Source organism: Eurytemora carolleeae, unplaced genomic scaffold (assembly GCF_000591075.1).
Source record: "Eurytemora carolleeae unplaced genomic scaffold, Eaff_2.0 scaffold965, whole genome shotgun sequence".
NCBI classification, from domain to species: domain Eukaryota; kingdom Metazoa; phylum Arthropoda; class Copepoda; order Calanoida; family Temoridae; genus Eurytemora; species Eurytemora carolleeae.
Window position 1 is genome coordinate 93248 of NW_019396854.1, and position 16338 is coordinate 109585.

Below are 16338 nucleotides of genomic sequence, written 5' to 3' on the forward strand. Positions count from 1 at the left end.
CTTTAGATTAACTATTCATTAAAAGTCACAAAATTTCACGATAATAGTGACAAAAATGAGAGTGCTAGGACAAAAAAAAAACTATAGGGCCGGCCAAGCCTGTTTAGGGTTAAAAGCTAAAATAGTTAATGGGTTAGGCCTAGTTTTTACTAAACTTCTTTAAATAAATTAGTAAAAAAATACTCTACAGATTGACCCCGAGAAGTAAAACGTATTCAATGACCTCTTCAAATGACAAGTTCATGATGTACAAGGGGTTGTACAATTTTCAGCTTTACAGTCTGCATGAACAATCTATTCTAATTTATCTAGGTGTAGAGACAATAAAGGAAATTGTCAAATTTCAACTCATTTTAATCGGAGGGTCGATAGTAACTCCATTTATTAGGTGTAAGCAAAAACTTTATATTTGTTATAACTTATTCATTATCTTAAAAAAATATGCAGTGATAACCAGAAAACAATGGAATAGAAAAATGACTTTATAGCAATACATAATTAAGAATATTTGATGTTGTTAGAAAGCAAATAGTTTCACTATATACTTATCAAATCACTAATTAAGTGAAATGGGCCTGTTTAAGAATATATGCTTAACTGCTGTGTCTCGTGTTCATTGGACTATTTAATTAGACAAAAATTGAGTCTAAAAGTCGTCTTCCTATTTAAGAGTTTTCTGGTTATCACATATACTAACCATACAGATGTTGGAGTTTGTCCGAGTATGAAACCAGGCCAAGGCATATCAGATTCATACGGTTCTCTGCTCAGTCAAAANCCCCCGCCTTTGATTTTGCCCTTGAGATATGGGAGTTAAGTGAAGAGTTCTAACTCAGTTTTGTAAACTCTAGACCTTTTAAATTTAATAGTTAAGTTGATTGACTGAAACAATGTTTTACATTAAGTTTTCATAGTTTTTTTTTCTCAAAAATGTTATTTTAAGGCCCGTAGGTCAATGATATATTGAAAAGATGTTTGGACTTATAAAGTTTTTTTTCCGACCATCTTGTATTAACACCCTTATGCATCACATTTATTTATTTTTTGATTTTAAGCATTTGAATGCAAGCCAGCTACTTTGAGTAAGTTAGAAAAGCAGCAGTGGGAGAGGGTGGGGATAGAAAATCTTTAAAAATTTTGGACTGTCCCTTAGTATGGTCCATGAGTCTGGTCTACTAAGTCCACAAACAGAAGTATTACTGGCTGACCAGTAGGTAATATTTGGAGCTGATGTCAAATATCTAAAATATATTTTATTAGGAATTGTTTTTTTGCTTTTATGCCTCTCTGTAACATTTTATGGCAAGACATGATGTAATGGGTATTTGATGTAGTTCATAATCTGTGACCGAGATGAAATATACAAAAAGTGTCGAAAACTGTCTAACCAGAAGATATCAGTCATAAAATGCCACGATTTTATATGATTTGTTCTTTTTTTAATAGTCTTTTGTTAATGCTGTTTCATTCTTTAAACAAGTTATTTTTGTTAAATTTTCAAGTGTAAATTGCATCGACTTGAATACATTTCTGACAAAGATTTAAAACATTGTCCAGGATAAATTCATCCAAAAATGAACATTTTAATAAAACTCTTAATTTAATTCTTAGATTAGATATTAACATATCGTTGTTAACAGTCCTTTATACTCGCCAAATATATTTATAATGCAGGATTTCAACGAAGACATATTTGGTTTCTTTTGCAAAACCATTCGTCAGATGCTGTAAATCTTACATCATATTTGAACGTGCATATAGATAAATATTGGGCGATAAAATTCTAGAAAAATGTGCATGCACAAAATGAATTTTGAGTAGTAACATCTTTCAACAGTTGATTTTTAAGCCGCCATTTTGCATCGTACTCCAAGAAACAAACATTTTCGCAGATTGATAGATTTTCAAAAATAAATCCAGTAAAAAAATTTTGATAAGCTATAATCATCACTTGGATCATGTAAGTTGCCAAAACACATTTGGACCTGATCAGTTAGCAGTTTTGTAACACAGACAGACAAAAACAGACAAGCTAAACTGTTACAGAGATATGCACTGTACTGAAACAATTTAAATATTAAATTTCAAATAAGAAAATCTAAATATTACTTTCTCTGGAGTTCCTCCCATCCTCCCACTGCTTCTAATCCTTAATGATATTCAAATAATTAGAATTTAATTAATTAAAATTCAAGTTTTAATTAAAATTTTAATAACGTGTTCACCTTTGTAAAGTAGAACTGATGACCCTCCGAGCATAATAAGGACTTGGATAACATCAATGTATATAACTGCTGCTAACCCTAAACATTTCACTGCGCTATTATTGGCATCTTATTTATTTCTTTTAAATATTACCTTTTTTATTTGGGGCTTTTCATTTGTAAAATTTTGATAAATATGTGAGTTATACAAATATTACTAAATTCAAAATGCTTCGCAAAATTTCATATTGGAAAGGAACAAAGAAGATCATTCCACAGTTTTCTGTTTATTTCTGATTTGTTTATCTGCAATTTCTATTTTTTTGATAACTTTGATTCAAAATCTGTGTTAACGGAGAACCGCAACCTTTTTTATTTAATTTACTTTTTCTTTCAGTGACTTTGTGATACTTTTTCATCATAAACGCCAAACACGAAAATGGATTCAATTTGATTGTGTTTTTAGATGCCTGAGCTGAAAACTTTAGAATTAGATATCCTTAATCCCGATTACTTAATCTGAGAATCCAAAGAACACACTTTTGATTTTCTTCGTAAACCGTTTTTTCTTGGATATAGTAGAGAAAAATCAAATCCGGTTTTTCTAAATTAAAGAGTTCCTCCCATTTCTGTATATAATCTTAAATGGCGCGCAATATTTCAAATTTATTAGCTTCATATACGCGACTCTGATTGGTTGAATTTTATACACTTTTCAGGATGCAAGTATAAGATTAGATTAGTTTCGATATTAAGAAAAACAAAGGATCACGCATTAGTCTCGATATCCACCATTCGAAAGTTTTCAGCTCTGGAGTTTTTATGCTATTTAAATTTTTATTTTGAGAATTCAATTTTTATTTTGTGAAATGTATTTACTGACCTCCACCAAGAGTACACAAGCACGTTAAACCCAGAAGAGCCATAATACTGATAAAAACATCATCCGATGTCTATTCTATATGTTTAAAAGTATTTATAAATTCTGATCATTTATATACGTTTTCCTGCAGTAGAAATGCGCACGACACTTTTGTAGAGAACCCATCATTAAAACAAATCATTGTTCAAAATTAAAAACATTGATATCTAATTCATACTTGATCTGACAAAGCTTTGAATTAAAGGGCACAGATGTGAATCGAGCATTGATATCGTCACATATGAAGGGTTGCTTGAAAATACTCTTACAGTCCTTTTAAAAAAGATATTTTCTTTCTTCAGAAAAACTGAAGAAAAAAATGTTCTTCAGTTTTTCATTCATTTGCCTTGTTTTAAGATTTAATCAAATACAAACTATTATTTTCTATAGTACCTCCCCTCCCCCCCCTTCTCATAACCAAAATCAGGTTCATAAAATACATCACCAAAATCAGGTTCATAAAATACATCACCAAAATCAGGTTCATAAAATACATCACCAAAATCAGGTTTAATTAATTTTTTCTAAACAATAATTTAACTTTTTTGATACTGATGTAAACCGGATGTAAACCTTTGATTTTTACACTTAAATTATTTAATCTAACAAAAGTCATTGTTTGCTAAATTGTGTTGTAAAGATATTAGGGCTTAGAAAATCTGAATTCCTTTATACTAACCATTACAATTTTACATCGGACATCATATAGAGAATAGGTCTTAATAATCCTATTTTATTGCTTTTACCTTGAGATTTTAATGGAAGAGTCGACCCTAATTTGATATCATAAATTTTTATGTTTTTTTAAGACAAAATGTTTTACAATACTAATGCTAAAACAGTTGTATCTTATATATTCACGCGTGTTTTTGTATATTGTTTTAATAGTATTTCAAATTCATTGTTAAAGAATTAATTAATGATATGTGTAACCCACTATATTCGTTAATTAACTTCGGGCCAACCACTCAAAACAACCAATCCTGGTTAGGCGGGTCCAAACTGCATAGTAAATTGTGATTACTTATTTGTAATATCTCATGCTTTGTTGTTGAATGACAAATATGAATGAATTACTGATTTGAGATGAAGTTTTTCCTGTAGTAGAGATTCCAATTCAAAGCTTGCTGGATAAAAAGCGCACCAGAGTACAAATCAACCTGAATAGTACACACATAACATCTTGTACAATAATTAGGTTTCAGTGGTGTTGATTTTGTTGATCTTAACTTAAAAAGGTGTAAATGTCTTATCATAAATACAATTTTTTGAAGTAAAAGTTTTAGTTTTTGTCCAAAAACAATTATTTTTAATTTAAGACCGAGCTTAAAAAATTGAAACTTTTTTAAAATTTTAATTTACACTGTGGGTCAATTATTATTATGCAAATCGTTTTTTATGACCGGAAGAAAAAAGTTTGAGATGAGATTTTGAAAAAAGCTATTTTTCAGTCAGAATTTAGAAAAAAACGTACTTGCTTAACAACTTGAAACACTGTTTATACTAGTTTGTACAATGTACAATGTGCAACTTTATTTCAACAAGTATTTTTCGTCAATGAATATATTTTTTTTTTAAGTAAAAATTTTAAGATGTGTAGCTTTAAAAGAAAGTTATTAATATAAGCTCAAGAGTGTAATTAAAAAAAATAATGAAATATTAAAGACGACATTAACTGTTTAGAATGGATTCCTACCGATATTTTTGTGAAAATGTATAGTATCATTGAGATGACAGCTAAATATGTTGATATGCGTGATCCTCCAAACCTCTTTACCATAAACTCTGGTACAGTACGGACCTGTAGTAAAGAGTTTATTCATATATTTTAAGCAAAGCAAATAGATAATATAGAGTGGAATAAAGTCTAAAATTTTGTATAAAACAGCCATTTTTCTGTACCGTTTCCATACTGCAGATACGAAACATGACAGTTGATAAATAGTTTTGAATGTCGTCTTCCATACACTGTATTAGATATTAAAGGGTGTTTGCAGTTTATTTCGTTTAAAAAATCTTTTGCTCTAGTATGTTTTACTTTGAAATTAATGTTACTATAATATGACTCCTAAATAATATTTTTATTATTATCTTTCGTATTAAAAAACTTATCAAATTATGGAAGAAGACTTATTAAACTATTTATACCAACTGTCATGTTTCGTGGGACATCCTGTACTTCACATTTGTGCTTTATAACCTTTTGGGCCCTGAAACATCTCTTTCTCTTAATGAATTCTCTGACAACCTGTCATGCTTTCCCGAGTTTATTTCAGCGGAAACTTTTTAAAAAGAAGGGATAATACTGTATTATTGTGATTTAATGGGGATAATTTGTGAAAATTTACATGAATTGTACACTTTGAACTCCTTTTCAGGTTCAAAGGGACTGAAACAAATCACAACGAGGGTTTGTCTTATTTCTCTTCTATTCTAATCTCTGTTCTGTGAATTTAAGTCTATGGAGTTGATAAATAGGGAGAGAAAATAGAGCCGGTCCTTATCACGTGACTGTACTGCTGGGTCCTTACGACGTGACTGTACTGCTGGGTCCTTATCACGTGACTGTACTGCTGGGTCCTTATCACGTGACTGTACTGCTGGGTTCCGGATACAAAAAATAGAATTGGTTTCTTCCTAGCAATGCAATAAGGAATGACATCATACTACATTACTGAAACCGTTATAATTTGTAATTTCTGTAACAAATCTGGGACTTTGCAGTTCTTTGATTAGTCCTGACCCTGGACCGGTTCGATCATCCCTCGATCCATATTTATTTATTCCATTAAGGCGGCTGAAAATTTGAAATTTATTTGAATAAAGTATCCGTTACTAAAATTCTACATATTTAAGATTGGTCTGTGTAATTCGAATGAATTATCAGTTACTGAAATTCTACATATTAAAAAGTAGTCTGGGTAATTCCAATGAATTATCAGGTACTGAAGTTGTATTATATCACCATTTCAGTAGCCAACACTGTATTGATATATATGAGAAAACAAACTTTTAATCCATATTTTAATAGTTTTCATCTTAATTGATCGTTCAAAAATAATTTGTCTGTATTTTATTGCAAAATATCAAGTTATTAAACAAAATATGTACAAAACAAAAAGTGCGAAAATATGCATTTATAAAAAGCTCTTACCACGGCGAATTCAAATATGCAAAAATATTTGTAAACTTTTCAAAAGCTATTCATTGAAAACTGAAAATGTGCAAATTCTCTTTAAGGCTTCTGTGCAAATTTCTTCGCAAAAATAGTGCAATCTACTTTCTTTTGTTCAAGGCTTTCGAAGAGTTATAAAGAGTCGAAATCTTAAGACTGAAAGTAGGACTAAATATATATTTAGTCGGGTATAGGTACAATAAGGCATTCCGCAGTATGCTTGAAGACATGCGTTATGGTCATGCGTTATTCAGAAAAGTAAAAAAATTTGAACAGCCTCGGACCCACACTGGGGGTACCAGGTCCCTCGGACCCACACTTGTTGAATAATCTTCAAACACGTCATGGGGGGGTACCAGGTCCCTGGGAGGGGGTGTCCCATCTGGAATATGGTAAAGCAATTACAAACATTTAGTTCAAATATATGAATTTTGTTTATAATTTCGAACACAACATTCATATTTTCGAAAGGTAAGGGTTTCTTACAAAAGTTTGAACATGTTTTATAAGCACTTTGTTTTGAATAGACGGACAGATAATATTGCTGAAAATGTGCAAAATTTAAAACTTAAATTTTACAAATTTTGATTTAAATGTAAAGACATTTTCAAACTTTGGTGATAAAAAATAACCTACTTTGCTCGCGATGAACACGGGAAGAAAAACGAAACCCAGCAGTTGAAGTAGAATCAGAGACTAAAGATAAAATTACTGAACAAAGGAATTGAGTTTTTGCCACAAACTAAAATTTTCGAATCCTTATATCTTCGCCATCTGATGGTCTGATGGTTTAGACCTTTGCTGTTTCAAACTTAGATTATTTGGTCAAACAGAATTTTTAATTTGAAATATCTCAGGTCTAAGAAATTGGGCTGAAAAGATATATGGATTAAAAAATCAGAGTTTGTGGCAAATACTCAATTTCTTACAGGAAGAATATAAATATAAATTTATATTTAATATCAAAATGAGGAAACCAAAAATTCAAATCATGTGTTGAATACTTCTTTTCTTATATCAAACATTTTAGATATAAATTCATCAAAATTTAATTTTGGGTTTCCAACCGGTTTTCGTAATGACCAGGTGAATAATGTAGATCTACCCAACTAGAAATACATAACAGATAATAAACCATAACTATTTGAAACAAATTTATAATCACAATTGGCTTGTTAAATATAATACCAACATTATTATATTTTTTTCCTTCATTACATTCCTTCATTTTACATTATTTCATTATTAAGCTTTGAACTTAATGAGTAAGGGCCTTGAAAACTTGCATTAAAGTTAAAGAACATAAATTGCAATTTATATATTTAGTTTGAAAAGTTTCTTTGTTAATATACTTACATTGTATTCAAAAGCAGCTGTAGCTAAGCCTGAAGCAGCTCCGGACCCCGCCAACCCTGGAAAACAACAAGATCAACAACAAATCCATGAAAAACTCCAATTTTCTATTCCCTTTATGTCTGGAGCCTGATATTTTAAACTTAAACTATTTGATCCAACAGAATTCAAATAATTTTAAATATTAAAGGTCAACAACATCGGATTACAAAGATTTAGGGAACAGGAATTCAAAAAATTATATTTTTTGCAAAAACTAATTTCATTTATAATGTGTGTAGTTCGATTGAGATCTAAATTCTATATGTTATTAGCTCTGCGGTTAATCAAAACATATTAAAAGCTACGCAAATGTACAAAAAGGAAAAAACTACTAAAAAAAAGTTTAAAAGTAACTTCTAATGTTTTGTTTAACACTGAGATCTTTCTTAAACAAAATCAAATGTGTAGACACATATTTATAGAAACCCTGATAACGATAATAGAGATTTTACATTCATAAAGAAAGAGTCTTTGCCATTTTATTGCTCGTCTTTGTCTGAAAAAACACAATTTGGTTTTCATTATTAGAATAGTACTATTTGTGTGTTTTACATTTTTAATACATAATGTATCCTAATTCGTATTTACGTCAGTAAAAAGTTTCTTTGTTTGGTTCCCTAATGTATTCTACTTTTGGATAATTAGGCTTCAGCATTCACATAAACAGCTAGTTCTCCGCTATTTTCTAAACCCAAAATCTCCATTTTTCAGGAGTTTCTTCATTCTTTTTTAGCATTGAATACTTTTATGTAAGTAACATATGTTAAAAACATTTTAAAACAAATTTTTAAGAATTTAACTTAGGATCCGTAACTATATCGTAATTTCATATAAAATATATAATGTGTTTTATCATTCCATTTTTTTCTTACTGGACCTTGCCGTCATTTACGCGACTAGCTTGTCTACATTAAGCAGCCATCTGCAGAGGGTTGCTTTTTGCTGATCGAGAGGGAAAATGAACATCAAAAGTCAGATTTTTCATACTTTTTGGGATATTTTTTACCCAAAATTCATAATTTTCCTAGCCTAATAAACCCCCCCCCTCCAAAAAAAAAACTACAAATTACCTAACTTCTTTAGGAAAAATATAATTTTGAAAGGGGGTAACATTTTTTTAGATGCTAGATACTTAGGGGACTCATATTATTTTTTTTTGGAAAATTAACGGAAAAATTCTGTAATGAAATTCAAAAATAAACGTTAACAAAACACGAAATGACCAATTATAACGAAAACATATTTTCAAATGGTTAATTTAGTTTACTGATACGGAATACATTTTTTTTATCTATTAACTGTTTGCTTTTCAAGTCACCATTTGTTCATTTATTTTTCCAATAAATATAAAGTTTTGCTGATTAAATTAGCGGATTTATATTAATTAAAGAAAGAAATAATGTCAAAAATTTTCCGGGCAATTTCGTCCAAACCATTTTAGGTCAACTCGATTCAGCCGTTTTGACGCTTTTTGAAAACAAGAAGACAGATTAATTGAAATTCCATTAATGGTTTTCTTACCTATAAAATGCTCACTTCCAATGTTGCTGGCAAACAGGGATGCTCCGACCTAAACAAGTGTTTTTACCAGGGGCGTAGACTATTTTATGTCCCACCGTAAGACTATTTAAGAGGGGGCTACGCCAGACTCCCCCCCCCCCAAAAAAAAACCCCCTAATTTTTGTCTCTTGAAATTAAAGAATATCAATCCTTGATATTAAACAAATGGGGGGGGGGGGGGGGCTACATTTTGGCGTATTAAGAAAATTTGCCCTCTCCTTAGATTACATCCTGTATACGCCCAACCCAATGACATTTAAATGTAGACTTGTCTAATTTTGTTCAAAGTTTTCAAGCAATATTGTGTTATGACTTGCTTGGAAACCCAGCTTTGCCTGCAAACAAACAAATGTTATGCAAAGTATTGTTTTTCTACATTTATTAACATTGACATTCCTAAAGATAAATTTATCTTTTTGTACTTAAACAGTGAAACCCTTAATAACGAATACATCGGAATAATTTATCAAATGTCGTCTTGACAATTTTTCAATGAGTTTATACTATATTACGTAAATTTCAGTATTTGCGAAAATAAATAAATTGCCATGAATATTCGGGAACAGTTTTAAAGAGTTCCATATAATCATTTAATTAAAAAACTAAATATCTGCAACATTCCATTATCAGAAAGTGAGGAATACGACATTTGTTGAATTCTTTCGATGTATTCGTTATTAAGGGTTTCACTGTATCATAATTCATAATCAATATTAAGATATCATTTGATGTATTAAATTATTCTGGTTGGTCAGCGTTAATGATCAAATTGCAATTTTTTTTAGCATTTTCTTGTAGATGTAATGTTGAATAGTTACCGGAAGCCAGAACATATATTTTCCTGCTAGAAAATACCCCTCTATTGTATCCCTATTAGGCCGGAACATGGACTAAAAATAATATTAGAAATATCAGGCAAAATTAAAGAATAATTGATAAGACAATATTAAACAGACAATAATATAGACATTAACAGACAATTTGACGACTGACCACGCTAGACAATATTAAAGAGGCAATAATATAGATATTAACAGACAATTTGACAACTGACCACGCTAGACAATATTAAACAGGCAATAACATAGATATTAACAGACAATTTGACAACTGACCACGCTAGACAATATTAAACCGGAAATAATATAGACATTATAACAGACAATTTGACGATTGACCACGCTAGACAAAATTAAACAGGCAATAACATAGACATTAACGGACAATTTGACAACTGACGACGCTAGACAATGTTAAACAGGCAATAATATAGACATTAACAGACATTTGACAACTCACTACGCTAGACAATATTAAACAGGCAATAATATAGACATTAACAGACAATTTGACAACTGACCACGCTAGACAATATTAAACAGGCAATAACATAAACATTAACAGACAATTTGACAACTGACCACGCTAGACAATGTTAAAGCTAGACCGTAAGACATTAAAAAAGACAATAATTCGGACAATTTATACAATAATATTACAGACGACAGATGAGACACTTATTTTATTATAAATAGAAACGAGCAGAATAAGCGACATGACCTAGTACGGACTACGGACATTGTAACAATATCACATAAATCAATATTACATGAATATATCATGGATGTATTTAACGAATTTTTAATTTGACAGACAGAAAAACAAATGCTATTAACCAATGTTTTTAATATTTTAGATATTGCTAGAGGAATGCAATCAGCTGGTTTTAATAATTATAAATCAAAATGACTTATTGACATTTTATGTGGTTTAATATATTGAATCTTAATTTGACTATTTGTGTAAAATCGTCTTTCACATGTTATTAAATAAATTGTTGCATACCCAAACCCCAATCCCCAGGCAAAGCATGAAGTATCCGGCCACCACAGCATAATCAGTATTACTTAAACTTTCAAACGCCATGCTAGTCACTATCAATATAAGTATAGTGCGTGGAACCAGGAATCCAACAGTATACTGAATAAATTTCAGTTTTTTTCTTCAAAGGTTTCTCACATTTCCCAGAGCTTTCTATTCTAGCAGCTGTTAAAGAGCAGAGGATGAATACTCTCTCTTAAACTTTTTACATTCACACAAACGTTCGTTTCAGACAAATATTGTTCAAGTTCTATGTTCAACTTTCTCCCTCAATCTTTCTAAAGAGAAATTAAATGGTATTTTGTAGGTTAAAACGTATCCTGAGTTTACTATATACACTAAACAGATGTAGTGCCGGCTTTTATGTTTTGTGTGAAAGAAGAAAGCCGTAGAAAGTCTTGTGAGTAGAAAATTCTGCCATTCAGAATTATGATTCAGAAAATAAACCTGAAACGTGTTTTTTGAAAGAAATGATGAAATTTGATACGATAAATAATGCAAGCTTTTATTTTAAGCATACTGAAACAATAAAGTACTGTCAACTAATTCTTAACAGAATATTTATAATATGTTTATACCATCTACCATCTACTACCACCATCTACCATCTACCATCTACCATCTACCATCCACCATCTACCATCTACAATCTACCATCTACCAACCACCATCTACCATCTACCATTTACCATCTACCATCTACCATCTACCATCTACCATCTACCAACCACCATCTACTACCATCTACCATCTACCATCTACCATCTACCATCTACCTTCTACCATCTACCATCTACCAACTACCATCTACCATCTACCATCTAAGATCTACCATCTACCATCTACCATCTACCATCTACCATCTACCATCTACCATCTACCATCTACCATCCACCATCTACCATCTACCATCTACATTCTACCATCTACCATCTACCAACTACCATACTACCATCTACCATCAACCATCTACCATCTACCATCTACCATCTACCATCCACCATCTACCATCTACCATCTACCATCTACCATCTACCATCTACTATCTACCATCTTCCTTCTACCATCTACCATCTACCAACTACCATCTACCATCTACCATCTACCATCTAACATCTACCATCTACCATCTACTATCTACCATCTACCACCTACCATCTACCACCAACCATCTACCATCTAACATCTACCATCTACCATCTACTATCTACCATCTACCACCTACCATCTACCATCTACCATCTACCATCTACCATCTACCATCTACCACCTACCATCTACCACCAACCATCTACCATCTACCATCTACCATCTACCATCCACCATCTACCATCTACCATCCACCATCTACCATCTACCATCTACCATCTACCATCTACCTTCTACCATCTACCAACTACCATCTACCATCTACCAACTACCATCTACCATATACCATCTACCATCTACCATCTACCATCTACCATCTACCTTCTAACGTCTACCATCTACCATCAACCATCTACCATCTACCATCTACATTCTACCATCTACCATCTACCATCTACCATCTACTATCTACCATCTACCGTCTACCATCTACCATCAACCATCTACCATCTACCATCTACCATCCACCATCTACCATCAACCATCTACCATCCACCATCTACCATCTACCATCTACCATCTACCATCTACCATCTACCATCTACCATCTACCATCTACCATCTACCATCTACCATCTACCATCTACCATCTACCATCTACCATCTACCATCTACCAACTACCATCTACCATACCATCTACCATCTACCATCTACCATCTACCATCTACCATCTACCATCTACCATCTACCAACTACCATCTACCATCTACCTTCTATACCATCTACCATCTACCCTTTGTAAATCGCACATTGACATCTTTGAATGAAGTGTCCCTTGAAATTGCGCTCCTATAATAATCTCTTTAAATCAAGCCAATTTTTAAAGTGATAATTAATAAGCGGGAATTTTGAATTTTTAAAGAACGTAGACGACAATACTTCCGCTTTTGATCGGTTACTATTGTAGCATGTTAGTATCTAATGTATAGTTCCCGGCCACAAAGGAACAGAAATAAGCCATGTTTTGGCCGACAAGATACCCTGAATGCAAGAAACGGACTAACAAAATTCTGTGCAATCGTCTCTGAAGTCTCATCCTTTGTGAGTAACCCTGTATGTTGCTTTCAACAAGAGGATCTGAGAGAAACTCACTAACTCTGCCTTGAAGAAATGTCGTCTTCTTTGAATTTTAATTAAGATGAAAAAGAACATCTTAACATTTATAAAAAGAACTAAGTTTTTGCAACAAACCCAAGTTTTCTAATCCCTATATCTTTGAAACCTGGTGGTGTAAACCTTTTGTATTTTTAACTCATAAAAGATTTGCTGGTACGACTTTGTGACCTCTTACCTCCACATCCACTGTTATAATTTTATGCACAAATATGAGTAGAGCAAATATAGGAAGTAGAGTTGTCAACGATAATGTAACGTAACATAAAATTTACGTTTTTGTACGCTACGTTACAGTTATAGGAAACGTTTGAATATATTCTATATAAGGTTAACGTCCAACGTTAACGTTATATGTGAAATATGCTTATTTAATTCAATTCGGTTGAAAGATCTAGAAAAAAAGCTATTCGTTTTTTCACTGAACGAACGATTTTTATTAATGTTTTGATAAAACGATAGTTTTGTATTACTAAACGAACGATTTTTTTAACTTTTGAGAAACGATAGTTTTTCACATAAAAGAACGATATTACTGAACCAGTTATTTTATTAAACAATCGTTCAGTGAGAAAACGAACAAAATCAATAATTTTGAACGATAAAAAAACACGAACGAAATGAAAAACTGAACGCGCCCATCTAATATGTATGTTGATCGTATGATTGATTGTAAATAAAAAGGGGGGGGGGGGCGGAAGTAAGACAAATTTCAGAACTCGTCGCTTATTAATTGTCCAATGACAGGATGTGTTTATTTGATAAACTATATAAACATTCTAAATTGGTTAACTATCCAATGTTTTGTGCATTTCTCGATATTTTCTCGTATTCTTTCTCATTTTTTTTCTAACCTCTTCCTATGATATTAGACGAGAAGTCTTTTTTTACCCTAGACGAGAAGTCTTTTTCTATTTTCTATTATATTCAAAAAGAGAGGTCCTTTTTCATTTCATGTAGGATCTTATTCCAGATCTCAGAGTTGTTAAGTCTTTACTAGTTTAAATTCCATACCTTAAATTAGAGAGTAATTTGCGAGAAGCATTTTTGTATATATATAAATGAATATTCGTGTGTTTTTTATCATTATTACACAATTTTCTCAGATCTGTACCTTTATTGTTTCAATAAAAAGTTTGAAAGAGAGAGTTATTAAAGGGGGTAAATATAGGGGGAGGGGGTGGGTGTCTAGCGGGCGGTCAGTGGTTTTCCAGATTAATCAATTCAATCAACACTTAACTTTCGTAGAGTGAACCCAATATTGTGACAATAAAGTGTTAAAAACAGGAATTGTTTAATAATTTGAAAAACTTATTTTCGTACATGGGAACATCTTAGTAGTTCTTTATACTTTCCCACATAAAGGGACCGTTCACTTATTTGGGTAATTTCATGGTAAACCAAACAGCCGATAAGCTATTAATCTTACTTTTCAAAGACAACTGTGGTCGGAGAAAAAGCCGATCCCTTTTTCTGAAACACTTCTCGACGTTTTTCAGCAACAACAGCCCCAACAAAATTTTAATTTAGCATACTTCAATGCCATTATGTGTTAGTTATTATATACAAAAATATGATAACTTTTGATATTTAAGTTAGCAATAAATTTACGTTTTTCGTATAAAAACGTGTAAAAAGTATATACAAAGACGACGTTCTCTACGACAATCAATTAATTATTACGCAATTTCGGTTCGTAGCTTCAACTCTGCGTTCGATATAAATAAAATGTACACCTTTACTTACAATGATGCAATTGTGACTAATCCGAAATTGTTTATTATTAAAACTTTTGGAGCAGGATGGGAGAACCGCTCTCTATTCTTTTCTCTCCATACATAGAAGCTAGTTTTCCAACCGATTTCTGTTATTGCCAGAAAGATCGAAAATCCTAGTTCCGCCCCCCCCCCCTTGGATGATGACACCCCTCAAATAGTTGTCTAATTTATTATCAACTACCCAAATATAATTTATAATCCCGTTTCAATATGCGCACAACCTTGCATTTTTCATGCCGCGTTCTATTCAGCATTTTACAGAAGTGCAATACAAAATGTTCAATGCGCTAAAAAATGTTATGGTAGAAATAGCAATTTTATAAAAAAAAACTGCAGTTTGATTTTATATTCAATTTTTTTTTAAATCTATGACATCGACAAAAAACATCAAAAAGTTTATTGACAAAGAGACTGTCCCTTTGCGCTCGAATTCTGAACGAAGAATTGGCTTTTTCTCCGGCCACAGTTGTCTTGGAAAAGTAAGACCAATACTAATCAATAGCTAATAAGCTTTTTTATAGTTTACCCCGATATTACCCAAATAAGTGAACGGTCCCTTTAAATCATAAAAACCTTTTCTTTTCTACACATATTAAAGGGAGTGTTCGCAAAAAATGAAAGGGGGTATAGGCTTAATGCGATAAAAAAGCGCTTTTGATCGCTACAAATCTTACTTCTATCTGTTGCGTCTATAAGGAGAAAATTGTTAAAAACGACTTATACCGAAGAACGTAGTGTCCATACAAATTCAGAAAGATGCAACATATACTTAGACCATAAAAAAATCTATTTAATTTCAAACAAATCAGTCAGATATTACAACCTATAGTCATCGATTATCTTTCGCATCATTTGTATATAGTTGATTTTTTATAATATGTTTTGATTTTATTTTTAAAAATAATATTTAGCTTGCAACTTGTTTTCGAACATTCCTGGAAAATATGATAATGTCGTCAATTCCTTTGCAAAAATCCTCGAAACAGGAATTAATGTTTTTATAAGTAACTCTCAGATCATAACAATTAAAATATATTATGAAAAATTAACTATATACAAATGTAGCGAAAGATAATCGATGACTATAGGTTGTAATATCTGAATGATTTGTTTGAAATTAAATTGATTTTTTTACGTTAACGAAGAGAGGAAACCGACCT

The 16338-nt window shown here is 31.7% G+C and overlaps 1 protein-coding gene across 1 annotated transcript in view; it reads right to left on the reverse strand.

Moving 5' to 3' along the window:
• LOC111709420 (sodium/myo-inositol cotransporter) overlaps nt 1–11482 on the reverse strand; it is a 28823-nt gene extending 17341 nt beyond the window's left edge. The window contains exons 1-12 of the mRNA XM_023483082.1: nt 11102–11482; nt 10075–10146; nt 9218–9266; nt 7658–7713; nt 6938–6997; nt 4823–4927; nt 4225–4286; nt 3088–3134; nt 2226–2303; nt 2110–2149; nt 1149–1241; nt 698–763 (exon numbers count right to left, since the gene is read on the reverse strand). Of these exons, the coding sequence (XP_023338850.1) occupies nt 698–763; nt 1149–1241; nt 2110–2149; nt 2226–2303; nt 3088–3134; nt 4225–4286; nt 4823–4927; nt 6938–6997; nt 7658–7713; nt 9218–9266; nt 10075–10146; nt 11102–11182 (809 nt within the window). The 5' untranslated portion in view covers nt 11183–11482. The remainder of the gene's footprint in view (nt 1–697; nt 764–1148; nt 1242–2109; nt 2150–2225; nt 2304–3087; nt 3135–4224; nt 4287–4822; nt 4928–6937; nt 6998–7657; nt 7714–9217; nt 9267–10074; nt 10147–11101) is intronic.
• Nucleotides 11483–16338: the final 4856 nt, after the last annotated feature.